Genomic DNA, 12,731 nt, shown 5'->3' with positions numbered 1-12,731 from the left:
AAGGCTGAATTTGAAAAAGTAACCAAACTAAGGTAACAAAATAAAAATTATGATCCATGCTTAGTTTCTCTTACCTCCTCATGAAAAATATATGTGAGGAACTCATGATTTACTTTTTGATTACCGATTTAACTCTCTCACCTTAATCTTGTGATGGGAAGTAAGATAGACAACCTATATGTAAGGAGGCATGAATGAACAAATCAAGACATATGATTTTGTGCAAAAATAAAGGGTTGAGATTGCGTTGGCACCATTAAGGGCATAGATTAAACCGACGTTTTTGCAGACATTATTCATGCATGAGGGAATTTGGCAAAGGATTATGATCAGTCCTTCTAAACAAAAGGACAAACATCTCAACGATTCTTGAAGCGTTAATAGTAACCACATTTGAATAAATGTGATCTGGACCATAGGCTTGCACCAATTCAATCGTGACCTCTTGGTGGGCATAGGATTCCATAAAAAATTTGAATGGTATATGTGAGCACATATGTCAGTGTGTAGTCATTCTGGTTTAAAAAAAGTAATCAATGATCATATTGAACGAGTTGGATCACATTGATCTGCATGCGGAGAACTATTAACATGTGATTAAGATCACATTTAAATATAGTTTTTCGTGCAACAATTAAAGGAGGATGAACATTGCACTTTTCATTTTTAAATGGTCAACATTGGCATAGTGTAGGTTGCAACTCAAGTATAAATAAACACATACAATTTCTTTATCGAGTAAAACAATTATCCTTTCAATCGATATGTTTTTGTTGTGTTAGAAAAAAATAGAGTCTTCAATGTTGTTATGGGAACAACACAAACATAGATATGTGTATATACATAACATGTATGTTAAAAATGTTTGTTTTCATTATGTATGTTTATATAATTTTAAAACATAATATTGTTGCTAAAAATTATTGTTTAATGTTTTCATCAACAATGTAATGCACAAAATGTCATTGTTTCATATTGTCATTCAATACTTGCGTCGAATCCTCTAATAGAACCACTGCTAGAGGAAGCTAGCTTTGCTCAAGTAGCAAAGCTCAAATACTTCAAGATTGATCACCATTTTGTAATCGGACTCGTTGAAAAAATGGAGACCTGAAACACATTTTTCATCTTCTAGTGAGAGAATGTACAATAACGTTATAAGACGTGGCACTTCAACTAGGATTATGTATAGATGAAAAATCAATGATGAAACCAACTTATTTTGATTGGTAAAACATGTGTCATACTTATCTAGGTGTTGTTCCACCAAAACACGATGTAATAGTAGGGTCGGCAATCAAACTAAAATGGTTGCGTGACAATATGCCACCTTTGCCACAACAACCAAGATACAACAATTAGAAGTTCATTATAGAGCATACATTCTTGAATTCATTTGGGGAATATTGATGTCTGATAAAACAAGTAACAAAGTTCATCTAATGTATTTAACTTTGTTAACAAATCTTAGGTGTGCAGGTAGATACAGTTGGGGATCCTCTTGTTTAGCTACACTCTATAGAGAAATGTGTTGGGTAACAAAAGAGGATGTTAAAATGCATGAGTAGGTATACATCATTATTACAATCCTTGGATGGTATCATATTCCATTCATTGCACCACAATGCAAAAAACAACCAATGGATCCACTAGTACTTAGGTGAAGCGGGGGTGGATCACATTTTGTTGGAACTCTCCTCATGCTAATGTTATTGGTTTCAGAACAAGAATCGATAACATAAGACATGGTCAAGTATAATTTATGTGAATTAGCTATAAGTTAATATCACATTGGTTCACATATGGACTGCATGTACTACATTGGTTCATTATGCAATGCTTGTTTGGTAACAGACAGATTGGGTAAAGCTCCAAGTCGGATACACCGGGATGTACCAAAACCACAAAAAAAAACTTAAGTAAATTACACAAGGTTGACATGTGGGGACACACCGACTAGAAATGAAAAGAAAATCATGTTAAGTGAATAAGGTTTTAGAATGAAAGACAAGAAGGAGTCTTGGTAGGGCAACCTATGCAGACACTTCTACATCATACCCTGAATACCTTCAATGATACAATATTTTCCAAATTGAATAGAGGCATCAAAATTAGCTTTGATATTACCTGGAGAAGGAGGAGTCCAGCCATGATTAGCTTGAAAGATGTATGGATATGCAATGCAGCAGCTCGTGACACTACCAAATTCACTAGCGTGGAGAGGGGTTTTTTACCTTCGGAATTAGAACCAACAAAAATTTATTGAAGTCAGTGGGATCAGCTTCCTAATTCAAGATCTGCAAAACCAGAGTAGTCACATCTTCACCAACAATGCTCCAAAACTTCTGGTAGAATAAAGTCAGGTTCCCATCCGGTCCCGGAGCATTTAGAGGGCGCATCTGGAAAAGAGCTTCCTTGATAAATGGGGCAGCAAGGAAGGAGGCCATGTCTTGGTCAATTCTGAGGAGCAAAAGTCTGAAACAGATCTTCATAGAACTTAATCAAGATGTCTTCAATCTGATCTGGCTTAAAGCAAACATTACCTTCATCATCTTGGATTTTTGTGATACTGTTAGAAGCTTTCCTCTGTAAAGTTTTCCTATGAAAGAACTCTGTATTTTTGTCCCTTTCCTTGAACCAAATTGCTCTTGATCTTTGCTGCCAATACTCCTCCTCTTGCTTAAGAAGTGAATCCAAGCTCTCCTCGACAACTTTAGTGGAAGCAATGACCTGTCTATTTTTGGCTCTGAAGTATTTTTAATCTGTTTTTCAGCTCTCTATTTTTTGTGTGGATATGACCAAAATAAGCAGAACCCAAGTCAAGCATATTTGAATTTGTAGTTTCAAGGTTGTCTAGAGCTGATGCACCTCTGATCCACAATCCCTTCAAGACTTTCTCACAACCTTCTACATCATTCAATCAGATTTTTCAAATTTGTATCCTTTCTCCTTCCTCCTGTTTGAATTATTCCAGCTGCCATGTTTGCAAAATTGCAGCACAATCGAATTATGATCAGACATATACCTGGTCAAATCTGTAGACTTATGCCAATTCCTCATCCAAGGAACATTAGCCAACACTCTATCTAGTTGTTCCTCCAGTGTTGGGAAATTGTCTCTTGTTTGACCAAGTGAAGCAATAACCTTCAAATCCCAAATCAGCAAGAGCATTTGACTCAACAAATTTTTTGAATTGGTCAATGCTTTTCAGATTTGCAGGACATCCCCCTTTGCTTGTCTTCCGGGTTTAAGATGGAATTGAAATCACCAATGCACACATCCTTGGAAAATCACTGTGAGGCTTCTGTTGGTTTAACAATTCCCAAGTTCTATGCTTGTTCTGGGCTTCCGGGAATCCATAGATAAGAGTGGTTCTGAAATCTTCCCCCCTCCCCAAGTCTTTCTGCTAAAACGAAATATGATTTAAAGACCATGACTGACATTCAGCATTCACATGTCTCTTCCAGAGCATTGCCAAACCCCCAAACCTCTCTCTGCCATTGCCAATACAGTTCACCCCAAAACAACATTCTAGACCTGCCATTCCTTTCAAACAATTCAATTCAACATTCCTCTTTTAGTTTCCATCAACAGAACCATGTTTAGGAGCTTTCTGAAAGCTCTGACTGCTCGTGGGTTCCCAGCTTATGATTTTCATTGTGATCGGCGGGGCTGATCACCAGCCTCCATCGTTGAATCTAAGAAAAACTTCTTTTGGGCTCTTTGCTCCTCAATCTCCATGTCTGCATGTCCTTCATCCTCCCTAATTCCTTTTTTTTTTCTTTCCAATGACTATTGTTTGAGTTTCTTTGTTAGATTGTTGCCTTGCTGCCCTCTTCCATTTTCTTCATCCCATTCTGCTATTTTCTGGGCTGTTTGGATGATCAGGTTGCCAAAACTCCTTGGTTGGGGTGCTGATTATCTGCTCTGTAGGGCACTCATCAACTTTTTGCTTTTGTGATGCTAGGTTCTGTACTTCTGATTGTTCACTTGTGTTTTTCAGGTTCTTCAGGGGGTTAATTTCCGTGCTATCAGTTGGAGTGTTCCTTTCCCCTTGCGATGTACACTTCTGTCCATATTGCATCCTTCCGAGAATTGAACCACATCCAAGACCGAATCTAATGATGTTCCTTCTATTCCTCCCTCTCCTGTTTTTGACAGCTTGATCTTTTCTTGATTTTGCACTATTGATGGACTCTCTTGCGCATTCTCTTGCACAAGTTTTTGTCGTGCCCTCCCATAAGCCACTTCTTGTTTTCTGTCCGCAATAGTATTTGGATTGATTGGGGATGCCCCAGCCATGCTCCATATTGTAGCCACTCAATGTCATCATCATCATCATCCCCTTCCTTTTTATCACAATCTCTGAGAGTGTAGTCAAGACATCCACACATGAAGCACAAATTCCCCAATCTGTCATATTTCAGGAATATTCTACGAGCCCCTTAATCACCCACCTGAATCATCATGCTTCATCTGAGGGGTTTCGTTATGTCAATCTGCACCCTAAGTCTCAAACACAGGCCCCTTCTGCTATCTTCCCCTTTATCCCACATAATGAATTTTCCAATGGAGTAGCCCAATCGCCATGCCATCTTCTCTATTTGGAATCCCCAACGGCAGTTCATGGATCTAAATCCAGAATAGACTATGAGTTAGACTAACCTCTTTCGGATTGACTTCCTTTTCCAACTCGTTGAGCACAATCAGTTTCCACTCAAAGCTCCACTGGTAACCTCTGAGGATCTGGTCTTTATCTCGTCTCTCCAAAAAACAGAAAGTGAACATGTTCTTCCCAACCTCACGAATCTCCATTCCCTTCCTGACCTTCCAAATTTGTGTCATGGTACTCATGAACGCTTTGCTATTAAAGGAGCCCTGTGTCAAAAGCTTTCCAACCAACCATGCTTCACTACTCCCTTCTTCTTCCTCTAGGTACCCCTCCACAGGGAATTGAAGAAGCCAATCCTCCTCCTCCGTACAAGGCCTTGGGGTGAAAATCCACACAAAACTGTAGCTATTAAAGCTCTAAAGCCTTGCTGCGCAAAAGGAAGAGAGGAACCCTAGCATAGTCGTGGAGGGACATCTCACTGGGTAAAGTTGTCTTGCAATTTAGCTAATCTACCTAAGTCAGCCTAGTTCGTTAAAAACTGAATTTCCTTGCAAGTTAACCCGTTTTGACATGCTAGTAAACTAACGAGTTTACTAGCTTAAAGAGTTAACTTCCAAGTTTTACAACCACAATTACAACTATTGGTCAAATTAAAGTCAAAAGATTTGTCTAGCATTACCCATGTACTTATAACAAGAAACTTTTCATAAAAACTTTGGTTCTGATGTAATCGTCCGCAATTGCATAATTTCACTAAAATCATCTCTAACAATGTTGCTAACAAGAATTGCTTGAGGTTAACCAATGTTAACAATGTTACCTCAGAAAAATTACTATTAGGATACACGACATAACTTTGTATAAAAAAATTTTAACCAATTTTAAATATATTCTCCAAATCCATTTAAAAAACTCATTTAATGTTTTCCATATTGCAGACAAAATAATAAAAAGATAAATGTTAAGATCCCACTTTCTAACACATTCTTTTGAATATACCTTTTATTAATTAAAATTTATTAAAAATCACTAATTTCAATAAATCTCATATCTTATTTAATGATTCTATAGTTTATCCTGATTTTTTAGTTTTCAATACATTTTAAACAATAAGAAAGTATATATGGAGAAATGTATCAAAATATGTGTTGCTAGCACTCCTCATAATAAAAATTCTTAAGTCTGTGAAGTGTAAGACCCACTGAATAAGCTCTTAAACAACTCAATAAACAACTATCATCATAGATACCCTGAAAATCAAACCATCTCAATCCTCAAATAAGACGACAAATATTGCCATCCAATAAGGTAAATCATTCAAAGTTTCCTTTTACTTAGTTATAGAAAAATGACTCAAACGGGAACTAAACCAATTTTATTACTGAGCCAATATAATGTACCTTCGAAGGTATGTCCAGCAGCTAATACCATAAAATACTGTAATCAACTTACATTAGCATGATTTGGAAATTAGAGTCAGCTGAATCACAGCAACTTTTTAGCCTAAACGATAGGTCAATTCAGGTGATGCTAATGAGATTCTAGCATTCACCAAATTGCTCATCATATACTATACACCAAATTTTGCAGTTAGAATTCAGCATCCAGCAGCTTCTTAATGCTGCACTCCAGTGAGAATGAGCTATTCACAAAATATCTTGACAAGGCAAAAAATGACCTTGATTTCTTGTAACTTGAAAAAAGGAGGGAAAAAAAAGAGCATTGAGACGGGCAAAATAGAAAACCAGCACAAAATAGTGTATAGCCAAGTTGAATGCAGAGCATCTTGCAGATCATGTCCCATAGTAGTCACCCATGTTGTCGACAAGATAGTCATATGGTGCAGCTAACCCATACTCGTATGTTCCATTCAGTGGAGTCACTCTGTGTGAAGCTGGATAGACACCACCTATGCCAACTTTGGCATTAATTTTGGCTCTGCCTTTGGCAGCCCTTTTGTTGTCATGTGGAAACTCAGCAGAGAGCCTTCCCATCTGCTTCTGCAGATCAGCAACTGAATCATTTGCTGCCTTTGTCTTGGAGTTCTTCTTACCATCAACTAGCTTCAGTTCCAATCGGTACAAGGCACATGCATCACACTTGCTAATCTCATACTCATAAAGGTGCCACTCAAAATGGTTCAGTGGCTGTGGATCCATATAATAGGACCTCTTCAGCCCTCCAAATTCATTCATCACTTGCTTTCTGGATTCATGCCAACCACGTCCACTATAATCTGGCAATGACCTTTGCTTTCTGTTTCCACTCTCAAATGCTCTTCGAGGCTTATCGAAGAAGAGCCACTCCCTAATAGTCTCGCCCTCAAGAACAGACAGATCAAAGAGCTCTGCAATCAAAAAAAGAAGTGAATTAATTCAAGAAAGACAGTTTTGTCAACCCTTGTAGCAGGCACAACTTTTCTAAAATAATATCCTTAACACATCCACCAAAGTAAAGAGACTAAAAGATCAGAAGTACCAGGTGCGTTCCATGGAGACTTTGCAGTTGCAGCTCCCTCACATTCTGGGATGCCAACATCCTTTCCTTGTGCCTTTGCACTAAGAGCAGCAAAAAGTAAATTATCCTTCAAACCAATGCCCCCAGGTCGTAGAACAGGGGCCATGCCTGGTGGCCCTTCATTCAAAGCTAGGGCAGCATGAAAGCTACTGCAATAGTCTTGGCACCAGTCCAACCCTTGCGCAGGCCTTGGACAGTCCCAAAGTGCACATTTTGGGCCTAAGAAAGCAGAAGGAGGAGGGCAGATACTTGGTAGGTAGCTAGATATATGAGGAATCGCATCCTCCTCACAATAACCTGTACCATTAAAACCAGTATACAAGCCATGATCATAGTCCTGATGTAAATCAAACTGATGATATTCTAAAGCATGTCCATCTGGGTTGTTAGCTGCCACATTTTGAACACTTGAGGTGGAGTGTTTGCACTCATCAACCAATGGGAAATAATGTTGCTGTTGGCCCTGATTTACAGTTAAACCAGGAAACTTATTACAATCTAAGATGAAATCCAATATTGAAACCCAACCAGTATTGCAATACTGGATAAAAGTACAATGTGTAAAAGCAGATACTGCCCTTTGGAGAAATATGTCAATCTTTAAAAGCAAACAAGCATAAACTCTAAAGAATGACTTAACCATCAGACCCTTATTTATTTATTTATTTCTGAGTCTATAAACTGAAACAAGGTTTAAAGGTTCAATGTTGGTTAATAGGTAAAACAAAGAACAAATTTGAATGAAAGAACTCCATTAAGGGCTGGATCCAATTTTGTCACTTTCAAGTAAGTGCTTAGTAGATACAAATTAATTGGAATTAACAGCTCAATTTTCACCCAGCAATATATGAAGGGTTGGGATTACCATGTGTAAGGCATTAAGGATCAGTGATGATCATCTCACGAATTAGATCTATTTTCTGAATTGCGAATCAAAAAGAATCATCAATTATAAGATTGAAGATCAGTCGTTAAAATTCTATATATTTTTTACATACTAAAACTATAAAATAAGTCTGGAAACAAATAATTTCCTTATTTTTATGCACATTATTTATTAGGTTTCTCCATGCTCTTCTCTAATTAACTTCTAAAACAAAAGCTAGCAAGAAATCCCTATTTTTTTTTCAGCTGTATCTTCTGATCTCTTTTCTATCACTGTCCATCTTGGATCCAAAAATCTGAGGTGTGTCACTGACAATTTTGTCCACACCCAATCATCACCACAGTGGCTGTTTGGCCCACTACCCTTTGAAGATTTGTACCAACAAAATTGCAGAAGAATTGAGATTCATGCAATTCTGTCATTATTACATCAATTTAGTGTGCAATCCCACAACAAGAAGATACTCCATATGATCCATATCAATTGGGTGAAGATTAACAGAAAATTGCATGAATCAATTTGCAGCTCATACAACTCCAATCAGAATGTTAAGGATAGCCAAGAAAAAGTTGTGTGAACACCAACATACCATAAAGGTATATTGTGAAATAATGATGACAAGATATTGGACACCTGTATCCCTGCTCAGTGACTAGTGTCTAATTTACTCCTCATCTCCCTTTCTAATATAATTCCTCTTGTCTCCTTTAAACCCTCTCCCCATATTGTCATGTTTTGCATTGTGTATTTCTGTTTGAATGTATCAATCATGTGACTTCTATATAAAATAATAGGCGAAATTAAATTAACAAGAAAGGAGAAACAAGATATCAAATTAAAAAAGAAAAATAAACACACACACACACACATATATATTATTCAATCCAAATATAACATAGAAAGATGGACTTAGTTTGGTACACTCTGAATGCCAGGACTAAAACAACCCCACTTCATGTTCAGTGAAAAAAATAATAAATAAAATCTATCACATCTCCACGGGTCTGAATTCGAAAGACAAAAAGTCACAGGATAATATTTTTCAGCTTCCATTAGCGTATCAAACATTTCAGAAGCATCTGTGATTTATATATTAAGTTAAAGTAATAATCTGAATAAAAACACAGAAACTTCCAAAACCAATTTATCCACACAGACCTGCAAAAATGATTATCACAAAAAATAGATGATTTATCCACAAAAAGGTAAAAAACACTAACCTCTTGGAACATGACCTTACCCCCAGCCTGCAGAGTCTGATCATTAGGTTCAGGCTTAGGAGCAGCTAATGGACTAGAGGCATCATCTTCCTCCTCACAAAGCTGCAAAAGCCGACAGATATCGGTGGAGAATGACCCAAGACTGCCACCCTATATTAACCCATAAACATAACAGTTCACAATCACAGCTTTACCACTAAAACTGCCATTCAAATTTGCACATGTCCATCACAATTGGAAAGTACGAGTTAGAAACAGGCAACCATGATAGATATCTCAATTCTCAAACAAAGTTCAATAGTTTCAGACTTTCAGCAAAAATGTTATCACAATGAACATGATCTTACTTGCTGCAACGAAGAAGCAGGCGAGGGCTCATTGAGCTCGGCCTTCCACTCGCGAAGCATTTGATGGACTTGCTCCTCAAGCACCACGGCATCAACCGTGCGGCTCTCCTTCCTAGCAAACTGCAGATCCAGGAACATCAGCTGCAAGTCATCCACACGGTTCTTTGCCTTGTCCTTAAAGAGCCTGTGTGATGCAGACTTGCAGCTGTTCTTGGGAACCTTCTTCATTGTTAAACCTGAAGTTCTGTCTACAAAACCCTACACTCACAAATATCACAAACAGAGTTTCAGTCCACCACAAAATAGAGAGAGAAACCCCAAAAAAAACGAACACAACTTGCAGGCAACGTTATCATGATCAGAAAGCATATTCCAGCATCACACCCTAAAGACCATATATTCAAACACAAAGAATCCGACAACCCCACGTGAGAATTAGGTCAAATTCAAATTGCATGAAAAGATTCGCCCCATTTTCAACTAATTAACCCCCCAATGAAACCATTTCCTGATGAAAAATAAACAAACCCTAAACATAGATCGAAACAATCAAATTATTTAAAATAAACCCAAAACCTCAAAAACAAATCAAAGAACAAACAGACAAAGTTAAGCGTCATAATAAGCCCGATTCCGAAAAAAATGATAAAACCAGTTCGAGGCAGCAGAACCGACCCAAGTCAATACTCGGTAAATGATCGAAAACCCAAAACGCGAATTGGATGAAAAAATCGCAAAACAGCAAAGAAAGATGTTGTGGATCGATTGAAAGGTGATTTTTTTTTAATTTGCATAGGACTAAGAACAGAGGATCGAAGGTTACCTCAGATTCTGTGATAATAACTTTCCACGAAATCAAAGGAAAAAAAATACTCAAAATATATATTGGTCTGAATTTTCAGCTGAAAAAACAAACAAAAGGGTTCAGTTTCCTCACTGTGTCTCGTTCAAAAAGTGAGAAGGTGAGGAAACTGATATAAAGGAATAGGAAATCAGAGAGAGAGAGCGAATTGGTTGCTTTTGTGTTGCGGTGCCTTTCTCTGCCTCGTTTGCTCACACTCCTGAGGCAATAAATGAAAAGGAAAGGGTGTTACAGACTTACAGTGAAGGATAAATGTGCGTCACTGGATAAAAATATTAATTAAATTAGTATTCCACATTTCTACTACCATAATATAGAAATAAAATATAGAATCCCACCCATAAATATCATAAATAGTATATTATTAAAATGTAATAAATGACTTTCAAAAAATGTAATAAATGTTTTATATTTTAAAAAGATAGTACAAAATTAAAAAACAATAACTAATGCTGCGAGTATTATTATTTGTATTAATTTAATTTTAATTTTCTAAGAAGGCTTTCACTATTTGTTTCTTAATTATTATAAACATGCAAAATATTTATGAATTCAGTGCATACGAGGGTTAAAAAGACTTTGAATTTTTAAATAGTCGAATAAATATAATTTTTTAAGAAAAAATGGACAGATAGAAAAATGAAAAAAATATTAAAAGAATATAATTCAGAATTACTTATTAGTATGACTTTTAAAATAATTATAATAAGAATATGTTTGGTATAATTCTCAAAATTAGATTATTTCAATTATGGTTGTAAGATACGGTCTGATTATTGATCCGGTTAAGATAGTGGGTTAGTGATCCAATCGGTGAATTAGGAATTGGTCCGGTTTAACCCAGTATATATTAAAAATTTTAAAATTATATATGTATTTATTATATATATAAGTATATAACTGACTTTATTTGATTAAGAAAAATTCATTTATACTCCAAAATCTAAAATAACAATTGAAGTATTAAAGTTGATAACACAAGTTCACAAATAATAATTCAATAAAACAATTATACAAGTCCATGTAAGTTTTGAAATGAAAACACAAATAACATCAACATGATAACATCCATAATTTATATCCCAGGAGTCAATATTGGATCATCTTCAGGTAATCATTCTTCATCAAAAGAATGAGACTCTTCGTCAATATTGTTTTCATTTGGATTAACATCTTCCATGGTGTTGTCTGGTGGTTGTGACACATCATCATCCTCATATTCATCTAGATTTAATTTATCTATGACAACATCAATATAGATTCAAATGAGCAATTAACATAAGTATATAAGTGATACCTAATAAATACTAATGTTATTAAGAAACATACCAATATCATTTGAAATTGATTGAATGAACATGTTTGCAAGATCATTAGGTAAATCCTCCACCTCTTCACGAGTTAAGAATGGTGGTGACTCCTCCAACACTCAATTAGAATGGTCATCAAGGTTTCCAAATTGATTGGGTCATAATTTTGTTTTCTTACTCGATTCCTAAATTGATCAAAATGCTTATATATCAACAATAAAAAAAATCCAGGCAAAATAGGTAAACAATCAAAGCATAATCAATATAATAATACCTTTGTTGTAACCTTAAGTTATAACAAGCATAAACAAGGTCATTAAGCTTTTGATGCTCAAGCATATTCCTTCTTTTTGAATGGATGTGTTCAAATATACTCCAATTTTTTTCACAACCCGAAGCACTACAAGTTTGGCTTAAAACATGAATAGTCAATTTTTGTAATTGTGGAGTACTACATCAATAACAATCCAACCATTGATCTAGAATAAAACATATAAAGAAATAAATCAAATGTAATAAATATATTATGACTCGCTAAAATAAATCACAAATCAATAATGTCATCAAAGTATCAAACAATAAATTTACCTAGCATGATTGTATTATGTTCACGTATTGCAGCTCGTTTTGCAAAATCTCCTTCAGAATTTTTATATATTTTCATGTCTTCATTTAATCTATCTTGGAACTCAAGATCTCCGTGTGTGTACCTATCAATGAGTTCCAAAATGCCAGATTGTGTGTTCATATGTTTCTCAAATTCTTCAGCATTGAATCTACAAGTCAGATTTAACCAATAACCAGCTGCATGTAGATTTTTGCGAAGCTGTGAATCCCAACGCCTATCAAGGACCTCCAAATAAGGCTCCACTTTCTTTTTATTCCTCTGAAACCTTCTAACCATCTCCTATTTGGCCTTATACATAGCCTGGTAAAGAAAACCCATGACAGGTTTATCTTCATGGTCAACAATACGT

At 36.0% G+C, this 12,731-nt stretch overlaps 1 protein-coding gene across 1 annotated transcript; it reads right to left on the bottom strand.

The window, feature by feature from the left end:
• Positions 1-5,965: 5,965 nt before the first annotated feature.
• Positions 5,966-10,682, bottom strand: LOC100798565 (transcription factor VOZ1). The gene is made up of 5 exons (XM_003529308.5): positions 10,406-10,682; positions 9,583-9,840; positions 9,236-9,385; positions 7,091-7,592; positions 5,966-6,959 (listed from the first exon to the last, which is right to left on the bottom strand). The coding sequence occupies exons 2-5, from the start codon at positions 9,808-9,810 to the stop codon at positions 6,406-6,408; spliced, it is 1,434 nt and encodes a 477-aa protein (XP_003529356.1). The 5' UTR covers positions 9,811-9,840; positions 10,406-10,682; the 3' UTR covers positions 5,966-6,405.
• Positions 10,683-12,731: the final 2,049 nt, after the last annotated feature.

Source organism: Glycine max, chromosome 7 (assembly GCF_000004515.6).
Source record: "Glycine max cultivar Williams 82 chromosome 7, Glycine_max_v4.0, whole genome shotgun sequence".
Classification (NCBI taxonomy): domain Eukaryota; kingdom Viridiplantae; phylum Streptophyta; class Magnoliopsida; order Fabales; family Fabaceae; genus Glycine; species Glycine max.
The sequence above is the reverse complement of the archived record's forward strand: the minus strand, read 5'-3'. Positions and strand labels throughout refer to the sequence as shown.